General features: G+C 35.7%; 1 protein-coding gene across 2 annotated transcripts; it reads left to right on the top strand.

Annotated features, from left to right (window-relative positions):
* The first annotated feature begins 202 nt into the window (after window positions 1-202).
* On the top strand, window positions 203-16,899 carry ZNF507 (zinc finger protein 507). Of its 2 annotated transcripts, none has more exons than XM_010009640.1 (6): window positions 203-224; window positions 2,481-4,612; window positions 5,709-5,814; window positions 11,186-11,300; window positions 16,270-16,404; window positions 16,536-16,899. In XM_010009640.1, the coding sequence occupies exons 1-6, from the start codon at window positions 203-205 to the stop codon at window positions 16,897-16,899; spliced, it is 2,874 nt and encodes a 957-aa protein (XP_010007942.1). The 2 variants fall into 2 exon arrangements, with proteins under 2 accessions (XP_010007942.1, XP_010007941.1); XM_010009639.1 differs by lacking the exon at window positions 203-224 and adding an exon at window positions 347-375 and having other exon boundaries at window positions 2,479-4,612.
* Window positions 16,900-17,904: the final 1,005 nt, after the last annotated feature.

The raw sequence follows: 17,904 nt of genomic DNA, 5'->3' as shown, positions 1-17,904 counted from the left end.
TAGTCTGCACAGGAGCAAAAATCCATTTTTGACCCTGCCCATGGCAGGGGCTTGAAACCAGATGATCTTTAAGGTCCCTTCCAACCAAAACCTTTCTGTGATTCTATGATTCTACTCCCTCTGTTTCCATTTTTGACAGAGCAGTAGTATGTGGCAGCATATTTCTTTTATGATCTGTCTAGGATCTTTCCTCTTAGATTCTATGCTGCTTTCAGATGACAAAGGTAGGGGAAATATGTGCCTATTCACCATTAATAAGTATTACTATGTGCTTAGAATTTTCCTTAGCTCGTTTTCAAATTGAAAATATTTCAAGTAGATATTATTCCTTTGATCGCTCCATGTAATGTTAAATCTGCTTTCAGGGGAAAAAACACAGTTGTTTAATCTTCATAATAGCTTTTAAACATATTACAGCCACTATAAAACAAACAGTAAAGTATTTTTGTATAACTAAATAGGCTAGTTTTCAAATAATGGCCTTAAACTTATTTTAAGGTCATATATAGTTGGAGACATTGCATGAAAGGGATATAATTTTTCCTAGCCACAAATACAAGAGTTAGTCATTCAATATACTGTGCCAAGCACATAATGGAAATAGCAGCAGAAATGCACATCAAGGCATCTGCTAGTTTATATTTTAAAAGTTAGATACTTGGATGTTTCAGTTTAACAGTAATTTAACAGTAATAAGGATACATACATTAATACATACATTGATTCCTGTTAATGAGACAATACTGAACTTGAATTAAAATAAGCAGCCTATTTGGTATATTCTTACATAAAATTATACTTTTTTGTTTTAAATACGTTTATTTTTTTTATTTTCTATCTCCCACAATTGATCTACTATCACAGTGCAGTATTGATCGTTTTTAATCTGCTTACACAGATCCAGCTAAAGGTATAAGGCCTTAAGTAGCTTAGATTTCTTGTTATCCGACTGCCCTATGACATTATTTATATTTATTAATTTTTCATTTTTAATGTAGATCCTAGCCATTACCAAGTAAATAACCTTCAAACTAATGCTGAAAAATAATAACTTGTCTTCCTTAAAGATTCAGAATTGACAATCATCACTGCATTTTAAACTTGAAATATTTAGCATGAGCATATGAGGTGTGAATGCTACTAACCTTGGTTATACTGGTGATTCTGATGATAACCTGAATTGTAAGCTGAATGGCAAATGAAGGTAACATGAGTAGTTCTGCCCAGAATTTTTATGTAGTGGGAAAAGGGTACCATAGAACCCACTCCATGTGTCTGTTCATTGTATTACTATATCCATAAGTAGAAAAAAGTGGATTTCATGGGTCTTTAGAATCAGTTCTGGAAGTTCTGGTTTGGCTTGTGTATCTCTCTTGGGGGAAAAAAAAATCCGTATGAAAGAACTTGAGATATATTTTCAAGGATGACTGATAAATATCTGTCATCTCTGTATGTTCTGAATTTTATATATAGAATATAAAAACATATATTGTGTACAAAATATATGTGTATGTATATAGTGGAACTTGTCTAGGTTATTTTTAGACATTTTTTCAGAAGTAAACTTCACTGTAAGACTTTTTGTCCAGCTCCTCCACCCCTCACCCCACAGCTTTGCCCACATCACAAAGTACATTTCATGAAAGTTTACCCATGTTGGTTTCTAATTTAACCTCCAGCATTACCATGTTATTGCCTGTGGTTTATGGTTAGATATGTTTAAAGGAAGTGTAAGTGGAAATAGCTATTGCCTTCAGCTTTCCCTCAAAACTGAAAAAAAAATAGTCTTTGTAACTTTCATGGCAATTGATTTTTACCTACAATTAAGGAGTTGTAGAAAAAGCTACAATTAGTAGCTTTTCTAGAAAATTACTTTTATAATAAGAAGTATGATTTGACATTTGGATGATCTTTATACAGTTATAGCTAAATGACTAATGCAAGTAATTACCAGAATTACTTTCTTTTCCTAACATTTCAAGGAAAAATTTCTTATTTTTGTAAATTATGTTGTTGCAAATTGTCATTTGCTTTAGGACACATCAGTACAAGTATGTTGGGAATACATTTTCATATCATATCATGGCTTTTAAACATAAATATGCGAGTTACTATTGATTGGTATATTTAAGTGTCTAGCATTCAAATGTATAGTCTTTGTAAAGAAAAAGGCAATAGCTGTGACAGTGCTAATCAGCCTGAACTTGAAAAATATTTATCTTGCCCCTGTACCACTTGGAGGCAGGCTGTATAGGCTATCTTGGAATTACTCTGTGCAGCTGTATTGAACAGCATCTATGCTATGCAGTAAATGTTCTCAAAACCTTTGTCTATTTATATAGCCATTCCGAAAGTTTATATTAAGTTAGTGGCATTAGGCTTCCATATTTAGTAGAGGGTGAAATCTAAATAGTACTGGTTTGTATTTTTATTATTGTGCGTGTATACATTTTAATTTTTTATAAACCACTTTCTCCTAGGTATTATGGAAGAAGGAAGCAGTGTTGCAGTATTGATGCCAAATATTGGGGAACAGGAAGCTGTGCTGATTTCTGAAGCAGTCATTGGCCCAACACTCCAGAACAGTGAAAATCAAAGAAAATGTAAAACTGACCCACTAATTCATGTTATCCAGAAACTAAGCAAAATAGTTGAAAGTGAGAAGTCACAAAGATGCCTTTTAATAGGGAAAAAACGCTCCCATCCTAATGCTTCTGCACAGCCCTTGGACGCAGATGATCTGTGTGAAATCCCAGCTAAAGCAATTGAGCTCTCTGTTTTTGCAACTAAAAAGAATGAAGAGTTACAAGCAGATTATTTTGTGACTGAATGTCTTCCACAAAGCAAAAAAAATGTGATGTGCTACCAATGTAGTCTGTGTAAGTTTCTATCACCCTCTCTCTTAACACTACAAGAGCATATAAAACAGCATGGGCAGAAAAATGAAGTGATATTCATGTGCTCAAAGTGTCGTTTTGCTTCCAAAAGCAAAGAAGATCTTGAATCCCACTTCCAAAATTGCCATGAGAATGGTGGTAAAAATAACACCCAGACAAAAGTGCAGCAGTGTGTAGATGTCGCGAGTTCATTTTTGCAAGGGCCAGTGGAAGGAAGTGTCAAATCAGGGGCTGATCAGACAGGAAATCTGGAAGGTAAAGATACAACTCAGTCTACTCAGAGGCCTGAAATGGGTAGGAGAAAATGGTACACTTACGAGCAGTATGGCATGTACCGGTGTTTAATTTGTCGGTACACTTGTGGTCAGCAAAGAATGTTGAAAACACACGCCTGGAAACATGCAGGTGAGGTTGATTGCTCCTATCCTATCTTTGAGGAAGAAAATGAAACTACCAACTTGTCAGAGGTCGTTGTAACTCATACACCTCATAGCATAGATACAGTTGTTCTTTCCTTGGAAAACAATGAACTTGATATCCAGAGTGAACCTTCTCTTCAACTTCAGATTTGCAATTCTGAGCAACTGTCATGTAAATTGCCAGTAGGAACAAATGTAAAAGATGAAGAGATGTTAAGTCAGTCTGTAGTGCATTCTCCTACTACTGAGGTTTTGGAGGAGACTGTATCAGATACAGAACCAGATAGTATGATAACTGATAGCCTGCTTTCATCAGCTCAGAAAATCATCAATTGTAGTCCAAATAAAAAGGGTCACGTTAACGTAATAGTGGAGCGTTTGCCAGGTGCTGAGGAAAATATCTTACAGAAGCCATTCTTGATGAACACTGACATTGAAACAGAAAAAAAATTCATCTCGGAGGAGTCCCACATTACCTGTGAAGAACCTGATGAAGTTTATCATTCAGATCCAATTCAAGAAGTAGTAATAGGATGGAATAATGCCGAGAAGAAAGATAATGAATTAAGCTCTAATAAAACCATAACAACTGATGAAAATGTGCCTCCTGCACGAAGAAGGACAAATTCAGAGTCTTTACGACTGCACTCATTAGCTGCAGAAGCTCTTGTTACAATGCCTATCAGAGCTGCAGAACTAACAAGGTCTAGCTTCAGGACTCTGACTGGAGAAGATGCTGTGGATGCAGGTGCAGGACAGGGAGAAGCAGATGGCCCATGCATGGCTCATTCTAAAGTGGCATCCTCACTTCAGGATCATTCAGTGGAGTTTAGTGGCTTTAGCCAAGGTGAATGTGCAATAGTTGAGATACAGAAAGAAAGGCCAGAGTTATCAGAAGCACCAATTAAAATGGGCATCAGTATGTCACTACTCACTGTCATTGAAAAACTGAAGGAGAGGACAGATCAGAATGCTTCTGATGATGACATTCTGAAAGAATTACAAGACAATGCACAATGCCAAAATGCAAATGATGCAAATATTCCTGCCAGTAACCTAGTAGAATATATACCTAATGCAGATAGACCCTACCGCTGTCGCCTCTGCCATTACAGCAGTGGTAATAAGGGCTACATAAAACAGCACTTGAGAGTCCATCGTCAAAGGCAGCCGTATCAGTGTCCTATCTGTGAACACATTGCTGACAATAGTAAGGATTTAGAGAGCCACATGATCAACCACTGTAAAACAAGAATGTATCAGTGCAAGCAATGTGAAGAATCCTTTCATTATAAGGTAAAGTTCTTTTCTGTGACTGTCTATAATAGCTAAATAACCTATTTTGCTACCTTTTTAGTAACCGGTCATTCCTCTTTCTAACTTAATTCAGCCTGACTTGATTGTCATTGCAATTGGGGATTCTTGCCAGCAGCACTTTCCAAATGTACAGTTCAGCTATAATTATTCTGCCTTACCCACTGAAATAAACTTGCTTCCTCACATAAGTTACTTTCCTGAGAACCATCTTATGGACATACTAATATCGTTGTTTTTCTGCTCATGTGTAGCAACTACTGGAAGAAATGGAAGAATCAGATAACTTAATAGTTGAAACTTTAAAAAATTTCTCAAACATGTCCACTAGTTTTGAATGCGTGCAAAAGTAATCATGGCACTTGGGAGTAACGTGAGACACTTTGAAGCAGAAATTCTTTCTGTTTTCCTCTTTATTGGTCTGGATGTTCTGTAGAACTGGAAGATTACACACCAGAGCAGAATAACGTATTTCCGCCATTTTTATAATTGCTATTTTAGGCGTGGTGAGTGTGTTCCTATATACTCAGTTTAGTACTCACTAGTAGAATCAGTGTCTAGATGTACAACTGAAACTCTTGCAGGTAATAGTAGTGCAAATTTTCCTGTATTTACTGTTGTTAAATCCTAGCTTAAAAAAATGTGTAAGTAGGGTGGCAAAAGGCTCTCTTTCCTTTCTCCTCCCCAGGCAAGTAGAAACAGGAATAACACATTCCTAAATCACTAGGCAATATGAGAATTGAGTCAGTTTTCACACAAGCCATTGTCTTACCTCTAATCTAATACTGCTTCTGGAGTATAATAATTTTGGAGGAAGAACTGCTTCCTACTTGTCTATGGGAATGGCGGAAGAAGGAAATTTATTTTCTAAGCAAACACAAATAATGTAATCCTCTCAGTCACTCTCAGCATTCCTTTGTTATTAATGTTATTAATTTATGTTATTAATTAATGTTAACGTAGAATTTATAACAGTTGTCCTTAAAACTTAAGTAACGATTCACAATTGATTGCAATATTTGAAGTGACCAGTGTGTGTTTGTAGTGTATATTTAAATGTGGGAAATTGCTTTTTCAGAGCCAACTACGAAATCATGAAAGAGAACAACACAGTCTTCCAGATATCTTTTCAGCAGCCACATCTAACAAACTAATAGTTTCCAACGAAGCAGATGAAAGAGAAGGTACTGTTTATATTTACACTTGAAATTACAAGAAGTCGCTCACAACATGACTTCTGTTTGCTATATTTGTATAAAACTGGCTTTAAGTTCTTATTTGTGCTGAAATGTTTTCACATCTGTTCATAACCTTAAATGTATGTTCTTTGTAGTATGCAAAGCTTAACCATAGACAGTCTTGAGATATCTTACCGATGTTTATTCATAGGCAAGACATTTTCAGCCCCTGTAATTGGACACTGTATTTCTTGTGGAAAAAAAAAAACAAACTGGTATGGAGTATTACTCTGAATTTTTAATACAAAAAAGTATTTGTTTCCTTCCTTCCAAATCACCTACAGTAAACAAAAGAAAGCCTTTTTTAAAAACTCACTGTGGTAACGTAGTTTGTTGTCAGCGTATATATGCAATCTCATCCATTTGGTGTTTAGAAATTTTTGTTTAATTGTAGTAATGGCCAAAATGCGTCATTTGTTTTAGCCCTGGAGAGGCAAACTTAAGGCATTCTAAAATTCAACCTGTATCTGTAATAGTTGCCAGGGTAACAGAAGGTATGTATTTTCTAATTCTTTGTTTACGTCTGTATTTGCTTATCATTTAATAGTGTTTGTTTTAAAAACAACAGCAGCAAAAACCCCGAAATCAAACCCTTGATGTCTTAAGGTAGTGAAACGGGGAAAAACAGCTGGATTTTGAAGTTTAGGAGAACATGTTTAAAATCCTTTTGAATATCCTGAAGGTCTAATATTTATTATTTCCACTTGATTGCATCCTCTTCTCTGGTGAGTTAGTTACTAAAAATATTTACAGCACTTTTATTCTGAAGGCAACACTATAATTATTAGTATTGTGCAATTTCAAAGCACTGTGGAAAAATACTAGTAATTATATCACCTCTGAACAATTGTGGGATGAAGTATTTCCATTTTGTGCCCATAGCTCTTTTCTGTCCTAGCTGTGGTCTCTTGTTCGTTTAGATAGAAAAATGTGCGCTATAATAGTACTTAGACCATGGCTGATATTTCTGAATTCTACTCTCACCTCTATAGCTGATCAGTGAGTGCGAAAGTATTCACTGATACTGGTGAACTACTTGTGAAAAAGGGACTAACCAGCATCAACCAGTGTGAACAGTTCTAACCACTAATGGTTTGTCCAAAGCAGCATGGTACACGTTGGACTAGAATGGGATCCTTACTCTTGACTTCTGTTCTCTTAGGTCACACTGCCTCTTTTTCTGGCTTTCAGTATACAAAGTTAAAGTTCATTACCTTATCAACCTCAAGTAAAATGAACTTTCCCAACTCCTTTTCAGTCTTATCAATGCAGAAAGGGTTTAAATTCAGGAAATTGACCTGTAGTGTTTGTTATATCCCTACCTAATACCAAAGCCTGAGAGAGCTATCTGAAGTCAGGAGGATACAGGAAGAAGGCAAGGGAGGGTCTGCTGGTAGTAGGAATGTTCCCCCTGAAGTAGTGGGATTTTTTTTTTTTTTCAGAAGAAATAGCATAAATGTTTTAATGGAAGTGATAGGAAATAAAACATTGTTAGTTTAGCTGGGTACAAATATCTATGACCACAGCTTGGACTATTATTTCTGACCATGCTTTGTTTGTTTTAAGCCAGTATTTTTAAAGATGTCATGATATAGGAGTAACTACCTTGCAATGCATGAACATTTGGGGGAATACTGTAACTTTTGAGCTGAAGTCCTGTTAAGGTGACTGAAAATCAAGATGCCCATTTGCTTTTAAAAATAGTAAGTTTTAAAAAGGTGGTTTTAGAGTTTATATCCTCATCTTACAATTTAATTTCCAGGAAAGAGGAGCCCCTGTTTGAGAAAACTGCCTGCTTTTGGTTTAATTACTCTTGAGATTTGTCTTTAATATTTTTTGCTTATTATTATCTTACAAAAGTGTTAACAGCCGTGCACTTTAATTGATTGTTTACCCCACATGAAATTCAGTAATGTGGCTTGAATGAAAACAGTTCTCCTTTTAAACTTTTATTAACTCATACTTTGGAATGCTTAAATTATTTCAGAACCAATTTATAATCAAATTGCAACACTACTGCAGTACAGCAATCTCTTGTCAAACAGATGTCATCCCTATAAAGCGACACAAAACAAAGAAGTTTATGGCATAGCATCTGGTTATGTGAAAGATGCCTGAGCTGGAACAGTTTCATTTCTTGTTAATGAAACAGTTAGTCCTAAAAGTCTCTTTATTCATCATGGTGGTACAATAAATTAGAAGGGAGCATTATGACACTGGATATGATCAGATTGTAAATGTCTAATAATGAAGGAATAGGGCAATAAGCAGCATTACAGGAGCACCTGTTACTACTCCTAGAACAAAGATCTGTCATTTCCATGCTCCCTTTTAGGATGCCTGATATCCTCCATCCAGAAACAAAAAAAGCCCCAAACCCACAAGAAATAAGCCCGTGGAAGGAGCAGGAGGTGGGACACATGACTGCTATTTTGCAGCAGTGAGAGATTATATGATGTATTATAATTTATGTGCATTTTGTTGAAGGAATAAATCTAAAGTAGTGATTGGTATAAATAATTGCTCCTAAGTGTGTGCTACTGGGTGGTTAGCCACTTACAACTATGCAATAGATAATATGTTTGCATAATGCTTTAAAAATCTCATTAGATACTGTTTGTTTTAAGCTGCCTGCCCAATAAAATACCAAATTTGTAACAGAAAGTATATTTGGAAGCAGTTTATTCTAAAGCTGCAGAATTTAAGATGAAAAACCCATTCAAGTTTAACATGCAGTAGCTTGACCTTCATACAACCCCTGCTCTCCCATAGATCTACAGCCCAGTAAGTGTCTTTGTATTCATTTGTGGTCTTCTACATACATATGCTTCATAAAAGAATAATTGTAGAAGCCTACATTCCATAGTCTTCAAGTATATATTAAGATAGTTTTAATAATTTACATTAAATAGAAAAAAATAACCCAATAAATTTTACTATATGCGCATATTGTAGGAAAAACTCTGAGATATTTTGCTTTAAGGTTGACTTGCAAAGACTGTATGTTATATATTACTTCCATATTACTTTGTATAAGAATGCTAGAAGAGTGAGCACTGTGTCATGTTTTAAAGTCAAAAATATAAAACATTTTTTCTGTTATCTTGGTACACACAGAATTATTCAAATTTTATTTCAGACTGTCTTTGCATTCAGATTGCTGTTTTATATGACACACTAGATATTCTTCAGAATAACCCTCTGGGGTTATAAGCCCTATCCTAAAGAGCTGAATTTTGGAGGGAAGATTTAAGTGTTGGTAATTTTCCTTTACTGTTTAAGTTAGCTTAAACAAAATTATTATCCCTCAGAATAATATAACTAAAACTTTTTTGGACGTAATTCAGTGCCCACCTCTTGAGGGGAGCGGAAATCAAACTGAAAAGTTGAGCGTCCATTTTGGATGACTCATTCTACTGGTTTATTCTGCAGTGTCTCCTTAAAAGTTTTACCATAAAGATTCTTAAGTGTTGCTTTGATAATGAAAAGATTAAAGATTCCATCTGGAGTCCAGCATCATTAAGAGGGAACTTCAGGAAAAAAATTGTCTTTAAAAAATCTGTTTAGTATTTTGGACTCGGGAAATGAAGCTTCTGTTTTCAAGATAAACTCTACAGTTCCTCCTGAGTTCAATCTGCTTATCTCATTCCTCCATTCTTTAGCTAAAAAGAATTGGAATTCAGGAGGTGATAAAGGCGGGGGTGTCGGTCAGTTTTTCTTACTCCAAACTGGAAAGAAGCTCATGGTATTTGGACGTAAGCTGAGATGTGTCTAAAAAGTGTACTTCCTATGGTTTTGGACAATCACTTTTTTCATATTTCAAGCTTGTCTGTCTTTACAACTTGGAACAATGGCAGACAGATCCAGGGCCCCCTCCCCCCCCCCCGTGTGACATGGACCTGTTGACCTTGACAGGCCTTTAACAGAATTCTTCAGGATTCAGAATGGAGGGATCTTATTTGGGAAATCAGAACTTGCATTTTTCAGGAAGGGGAGTTGTCTTTGGTTTGGGGAGGAGCTGGGAGGCCTGGGAATTGCATCACCTGCTGATATTACCAGAGTTCTTAGGGCAATATCTACTAAAAAACATCCAGCTAATACACCCTTTTCTATTCATCTAGGATCTTCTGATTTATCCTATTATTAGTAAACCTCTTCACAACACAAACTAATTTGTTTGTGCTTGAGATGTGCTTCACAGGAGCATGAAGTTTCTGAAGTCTGTTCTTGCAAGATTTGAGCTTTACTTTTTCTCCCACACATTATTTATTGAATTGTTTGTTTATTTTGGTTTGGGGGTGTACTTTAGTAATGATCTTTACCCACCAGAGAAATTCTCTAAGGACTGATAACAGTTTCTTCAAAGCACATGAAGGTAACTGAGAGTAATAGCTTGGCTGTTCAGCCAGATAATAAGAATTTGGCGTAAAGATAAAACGAACTTAAACATCTTAAGCACCCTACTTACACTTACTTCACTTAGGCTAGTGAAGAGGTTAGATGGACAGGAAGAAAGCCCTGTGATTTTAGTTTGATGTTTCTTTTGGTGGTAGTCCTGATTTAAACAGCTCCAACTTTGGTGTTCCTTCATGTTTCTGCTGTTCCTTCCTTCATTTGGGAAGTGCGTGAAGGCTGCATGATAGGCTGGAATGGAAAAGCAGCATAGAAAATACCATCCTTCTTCCCATATGTTGTTTTAATTATATCAGTCCCATTATTCAGAAAGGGAGCAGGAATTAGGCTGTTTTAAGTCTATACACTTACATATCAAAAATATTCAAACTGCCAGTTTGAAACTTGTCCTTTCTCAATGTCCATCTTTTCCTTTCCATTCTGCAAAGCAGTGGAACTCCTGGGGTCAGCAGTTCCCACATTTTAACACCTTTTGCTGGATTTTAACCCACATAGTGTCCACATAGTGAGAAACAATGTGTTTTCCTAAAATTTTAGTAATTCTGCTAAATGGTAGGGTGAATGCAGAAAAGCATGCTAACTAAATGGTACCTTTATTATCTCTATGTCCATTGCCAGTTTGCTCCAGATACTTTAAAAGTATTAAATATTTACAGATATTTAAAAATATTGGTTTTAAATGTTAATTCATGTTTCAAGGCCAGGCTGGACAGAGCCTTGGACAACATGGTCTAGTGTGAGGTGAATCTGCCCATGACAGGGGGTTGGAACTAGATGATGTTAAGGTCCTTTCCAACCGAAACCATTCTGTAATTCTATGGTAATTCAGTTGTGCTGAAATTATCATCTGAGAACTCCTTACAACACTGAATGTAACTAAAATAATGGATTTTGTTTCATACAGGAAACAAGTCTTCAGTACAGAAACTGTATAGATGCGATGTATGTGATTACACAAGCACGACTTACGTTGGTGTACGCAATCACAGACGAATTCATAACTCTGATAAGCCATACAGGTAAGTATCTTAATTATTGCTAATACCATGTATCTGATTTACTTGTTTTAATTAAAAAGGTTACCTAATTGCTCATGCAGTTTTGAAGATACTGTTGAAGAATTTCGATTAACTTAATTTTACTGCAGATTTGGTGGATCTACTCTCACTGGTTGACTCAAACTATGTAATTAAGATTTGCTAACTTTTCCAGGACACATCTTTGGCCATAGCAGTCTATTGCTTGTTTTCAGTTTGAAGCATTCAGATATGAAAAGGGAAGTTAATTATATTGTGATACTGAATTTTCACCAGTAGTAATATATTTGTCGAATTCCTTGCACACTTAAGTTCATTTTGGATTTGCTTTATTGCATAGTGTTCCTCATTGTAATCTAGCTACTTTGTACATTTGCTACTACAGACTATAGCAAAATTCTACCCTTTGTCTTGTCACCAGTCCTCTCTTCTTTTTCACAGGTTTCAAGCAGTATTAACACACTCATTTAGGATCATATTTTATAACTTTTCTACAAGGGTATGATATGGATTTATATAGAACTTTGATATCTAAAGTCACATGTAATACCATAGGTCAGGTCCCCAGCAGAAAAATAGATCATGAATTTTTCTATTGGTTGCTGCATGAATTCCTGCAAATTCAATCTGTGCTCATTGAGTGTGGATCTCTGTCCCTCTCTAGTGGCTAGAAAATAGATATGAGTTAATAGAACTTTTGAGCTAATATAGTTCTATCTTTTTTAATACAAATGCTGGAAACTCAACACCTTGAAATGCTGAGCTCAGCCAGGGTCTTTCTCTTTCGGATAAACAAACCGATTCTGACAAAAAATGCTGGAAATTAAACTGTATAGCTTCCAATGATGCATTTTTGTAGATTTGAACCTTCTGGATTTTAATACTGCACAATTTAAGTCCTTTAAAAAATAAAGTGAGTAATCTCAAGTGAGGTATCCTGAAGTCTCAAACTGTTTCACACTGTAGACCAGTCTTAAAATTGGACACTTTACAATTTCAAAAAAAGAAACAACTAAAGTGCTAACAAATACACAGAGTTTTAGCTGAGCATGATGGCTTCTGTTTCAATATGTTATACACAAAAAGCTTGTGTGGTAGTATACTGATACTTATGAATAGCATAGTATTTTGTGTGATACTATGGGATCTAAATCTACATTGACTGGTTTATGTATTGTTTTTATACAAAGATATTGTGACAGAAGTAAAAAAGTTTAAGACAGCATGATGTGACACACTTGTCTTAGGGCAGCTGAATCTTAATATGTTGGTCCTATCCCTGACTTCTAGATATAATGCTCTGAAACCTAGACATTTCTTTACTAAATAGATAGTTTGGCTTTTAAAATGTTATGAGAAACATGGCTGTTGCATTAAGCATAACATGTATTCTTGAGTAACAAGACTTACTTCTAAACACACTATGTCCCCTATAGCTTTTGTGGCCATATTCTGCCTTTGTGTAACACAGCCAAGCAACTTGCATCAGGGCTGCACTGACTCCAGTGCATCCTGGGTCTTCGTTATGCTTGCCAGCTTCAGTAGAGGTGCACAAGATAGATGTCAGGAAGGAACACAGACCATATGTCTCCTCAAAGGAGGAGGCTTTTTTGGGCTGCAAATGATTCTCATGGTCCAAAACCTGAAAGTTAATACCATCACTTAGTCTTCTATGAATATTGTTAGTCTTTAACTGTAATCTTTCCAGATACCTTTGCTTTCTTACAGATTTTTACTTCTGGTATAGTGTTAGCAGTTAACTGTCAGATTAGTTTACTTCTTTTTGTCTCTTTAGATGTCGAGTGTGTGACTTCGCCACCACAAATATGAATAGCTTGAAATGCCATATGAGGCGCCACCCCCAGGAGCATCAGGCAGTGCAGCTGATGGAACAGTACAAGTATGTAACGGTTCTCATTTGGCAAACAGCTGTGATAGTGATTTTGTTATGTTAAGATACAAAGCAGAGTTCAGATTCTGTTCTTTTCCCTCCTAAATTCATTATTTTTTCCAGTGACTTTTTTTTTTTTTTGAGACAGAGATTTGATTTGGCATTCCATCCAAGGTGATCCTTATGCTTGCTAATTAAACATATGAGTGACCTCCCTCTGGACCAGTAGTCAGCTTTTTCTTTCCAGAACGGGGTGGTTGCATATAAACTGCCTATTGCAAGTAGTTTCTAGACTGTGTTAATTACCAAAGCATGCCTGGAATTGTTTGGGAGAATGTATGTGCCAAGATCATGCCAGGGCACTTTTAACATTTAATGTTATAGATTGTTAAATGCCAGTACTGAGGAATATTCTCCGGCTTTGTTTAATATTCTAGTCTAGGCACAGTCTAGAATCCTGCCCTAGTTAAGAATTTGTGTTAATAGTCATTATGTTTAAGTGATGAGTGTCCTTTTTAGTCTGTCCATAGATATGTGTGATATATATATAGAGATATAAATAGATATATCTATATGAGAAAGTTGGCACAAATATGTGTAATTGTTTACTACTAATCTGCAAAAAAAAAAAAAAAGAAAAGAAAAGCTAGGAAAGAAAAGTAAATCATGAATATACTGAATATTCTGACAATTCTGAACATTTCTTCATGGACTATGTTAAAGGCAACGGGAAGAATCCAGATAAGGCACATTCATGTAAGGGTTTGTTCTCAAGAAAAGTTGCTTCTACAACTTCAAATTCCTTCCACTGCCTTTTTCCCCAAAACTGTTACTAATAGCACTAAATTCTATTTGCTTTACTGTCATACTTCCTACTGTATTGCTGAATGCTGTTAGTATTACCAAAGATTACTGCAAACCTCCACACTTTGGTCCCTGCATCCCCAAGAAAATAGTCTATCCAAAGCTGCAAGACAATTGTTTCCTCAGTAGATCAGTTTAGGATACACTTGAACAGTGAAGTTCAATAAGTCAACACAGGTCAACCAGTTGAGCAAGACATAGTATAAAATTGAAAGGGTTCTACTGCCAAACTCTTTGGTAAATAGTTTTGTTTCTCTGGGAATGTCTTGCATAGATTGTAACTATATATTAAGTATATGATAATAAAGTGTAGTGCATCATGCTAAAAGCTGATGAGTTTCTGTGTCTTTGATTTGAACTGTATGCTGAAGTGGTCAACAGCATTTGGCTCATGATAATGTTCTCAGCAAAGTAAATTTGGTTAGTAAATTACCTGAGCAAATTAATGTACTTCAAAAAATGAGACTAATTAAAAGGGGATAAAAACAAACACTGAACTGTTGCTTCGTTTCCTTTGTTACCAAGCTGCATTAGTGGTGCAGAAAAATCATATATATAATAAGATTAGTAGAATACACATGCATATAGAGTTGAATTAAGATTATTTGTTGATCTTTGGTTTGGGAAAAAAAAAAACCTTTTGGCCTAATTTTATCTGTAAATTCACTATAAGGTCTGCCTTTCATCTTATTTTTAATGATGCCACTATTTTATAACAGCCTTATTAGCAATATTAAGACTCTCAACCTGAGAGTGAACATGCCTGTATTTTCTTTATAAGGCTTCAAATTACAATAAAAAGAGAAAAACAGGATAGTACATTCCAAATCAAGGAATAAAGTGAGCTAGAAGGACATGCCTGTTGTTCCCCAGCAGGACAGAATTATCTTGCTACATAAGCAAGGAAATGTACCATGTCTTCACCTAACTTGTGAGATTCATGCTGTTCTCCACCATCTTCTGCTAAGCAGAAATAGTTTCCTGTATATGATTATTTGCACGGCATTTAAGGACTATATCCTGCTGTCATTTATGTAGGCCATCTCATGTTTCCAAGTTATATTTCTGAAAAGGTCTTAAAAATATACAAAAACTTACTAGAATAGTAGTTATTTTAACAGATTGATCTTAGTGTAACTTACTGGGATCACAGTGCTTGAGCAGAAGACATCCTCTCATTGAGGAATGTGACAGACTGAGATGCATTCCTAGGTATAATTTATTAGAACAAGGTCACGTTCAGATCTTTTCCATGTGATTTGAGAAACAGAAAACTTCCAAAATAGCAGGTAGCTGAACAAAGTAGCTTCCTTGTCCAGAAGACAAGGTAAAGCTCCATCCCCTTTACCATAAATACTGTTCTGCTCCGGAGTGATGTCATGCAGTATCATTCATCTCCTTCATGCTGAGATAACTAATTTATCATCTTAGGAAACACTTGTGAAAAAAACTTGGATGTATATTCATGTATGAAAAAAGTCCTATGGGATTTGATCAGTCTTGGGTTATTTGTATTCGTAAATACACCACATTCCTATATAAATGGGACTTTCAAAGTTTTGTCCTTTAGTGTATAAGGCAGTGTTTTATAGTCTTGTGGTACCCAAGCTGATGGAAGACTCTAGACAGAATTGACACCTGTCTGAATCTCGACCTGTGAATATATTCAAAATCTTACTGGACACTGTCCTTGGGATCTCAAAAGGTCCCCTTCCAACTTCAACAAGTCTGCGATCCTTAAATAAACTAATATATGCTACATCAGGAAAGACTTCATTAGTTCAGTTTAAATTACCAGTTCTAATTACACAGCTGCTTGGTTCAGAGCAACAGCAAAGAGGGCTCACGACCTGCCTGCCAGTTACCACACCAGTGTACTCCATGTTTCTGCAGTCACCAGGACTATTGCATTTTTGCAGTATTTAAAGTTTTAACAGGCCAAACAGATAAGATTTTAATTCAGCTGCTTAAGTCAGAAAAAGCAAACTTAAAAATTCTCAGATGCTAAAAGTAGTCTTAAATTTCAGGTTGAAACTGCAAACTAACTCGACCTAATAATGAAACTGAAAGGGGGACCAAGAAGATGATTGACATCTCTGTCTGTGTTCTTGTCCTTTTGGAAGAACTAATCCATTGCTAAGCTAATAAAATTTAACTTCTAAATGTTTCTCTTTCTCCACTTTTTTTTTTCCTCAGATGTTCTCTCTGTGGATATGTATGTAGCCATCCTCCATCCCTGAAGTCCCACATGTGGAAACATGCAAGTGACCAAAATTATAACTATGAACAAGTGAACAAGGCTATTAATGATGCAATTTCACAAAGCAGCAGGTACGTCTGATTTACTTTCAAGCCCCACCATCTAGAGTTTTCAAAGGACCAAATTCTGATCCAAAATAAAGTTCCTGTCAAAAGCAACAACTGTACGTTTGATATTTGTTTTGGTTTTGTTGTTATTACAGGTTTCAAGGACAGCTTCCTGACAAAACCTTGTTAGAAGGCACAGATGAGAGTATAATACCTATACTAGGAAGTCCAGACAACTTGATGTCTTTTACAGAGTCTATTAACCAGATTACAAATGAAATTTCAGGTTCGGATGAAAATGAAAAGCCTAACTTGATGAATACCTCATGCAGTTTAGAAAAGAACTCCAATCTCCCCCACCTTGGCACAGAATACTGTGTTCTTCTCTTCTGCTGCTGCATTTGTGGTTTTGAGTCTACCAACAAAGAAAACCTGCTGGATCATATGAAAGAACATGAGGGTGAAATCATAAATATCATTCTAAATAAGGACCACAGCACATCCCAGAGCACAAACTAGGTGAAGCAGTAAGTTAAAGAAAGTGTTTCCTAGAGTGAATATTTTCTTTCTTTGCTAATTTTTGCTTGAGAAACTTGCTAAAGAGAAGAATTGCAAGCAAAACTTGATTTCCCATCCTGAGTCCTTGTTTCAGTAGGAGTAAAATATTCTAACCGGGGATTGATGAGTCAGTTAAGAGATAAATTTAGGGAGTGGGGAATAGAATGATTCATTTTAACCTCCTATTTCTCTATATGGTGCCAAGAACATAGGATTCTTGAGGTTTTTTTCTCTTAATTGACAGGTACTAGTCAGTAATATGGCATTAGCACAATACGTTCAAACCCAAAGGTATGAAAGCTTTGTACCAACTGAAAAGCTTCTTCCTTCCTCCCTCCCTCTTTGTTATTTTTCAAGTATTTCAGCAACCAACTTTTTTTACCCCTTTTTCTTTTTTTCTTTTTTTTTTTTTTTTTTGGAACTAGCAACAGATCAGATAAAAAATTTACAGTATGATCTCATAAACCCCCCTGCCTGGGTTCTGGAAGGTAAGGAGAGGGGTGTGTGCATGCACACAAACGTGTTTCATTTCTCCCCATCTAGAAACCTTACAAACTCCAAGTCATCCTTCAACAAAGACTGATTTCCTTTCTATTGATTTAGAGCAGCAGGAGCTGAGGAACCTGGAAGCATTTTGCTAATAACTGTTTGATTGGATCCTAACTAAAAAAAACTCCTGCCTTTTGAATTGATAGTACGTAAAAGATCCTTTATAATAATGACCTGCTGATTCTTAATAGTTTTCTTGACACATTCAGCAGAACTATTTAAAAAAAAAATAAAGCTCATCATATGTAATTTTTAATTTGTGGTGATTACTTTGCAGTCTGTATGAGCAATGTGCTTTAATGAGAACAAGATATTAACAGTAATTGCCACAAGGAGATGTAGATTAAACCTATGTAGATTACTAAAGATGTAGGTGAGCACAAAGTGGGTTTTTAAGCGAAGCTTACATGCTTTTGG

The sequence above is a fragment of the Nestor notabilis genome, unplaced genomic scaffold, assembly GCF_000696875.1.
Source record: "Nestor notabilis isolate BGI_N333 unplaced genomic scaffold, ASM69687v1 scaffold23652, whole genome shotgun sequence".
Taxonomy (NCBI): Eukaryota; Metazoa; Chordata; class Aves; order Psittaciformes; family Psittacidae; genus Nestor; species Nestor notabilis.
This window is presented reverse-complemented; position numbering and strand designations above follow the sequence as displayed.

What these genes read in the sequence shown, in the direction of transcription:
- ZNF507 (XM_010009639.1), top strand. Translation starts at nt 347, where the DNA reads ATGTTAAATCTGCTTTCAGGGGAAAAAAC. An exon ending in AACTCTGATAAGCCATACAG is followed by an intron (nt 11,301 to 16,269) that starts GTAAGTATCTTA and finishes TTTTTTCCTCAG; the next exon opens with ATGTTCTCTCTGTGGATATG. An exon ending in GCAATTTCACAAAGCAGCAG is followed by an intron (nt 16,405 to 16,535) that starts GTACGTCTGATT and finishes TTGTTATTACAG; the next exon opens with GTTTCAAGGACAGCTTCCTG.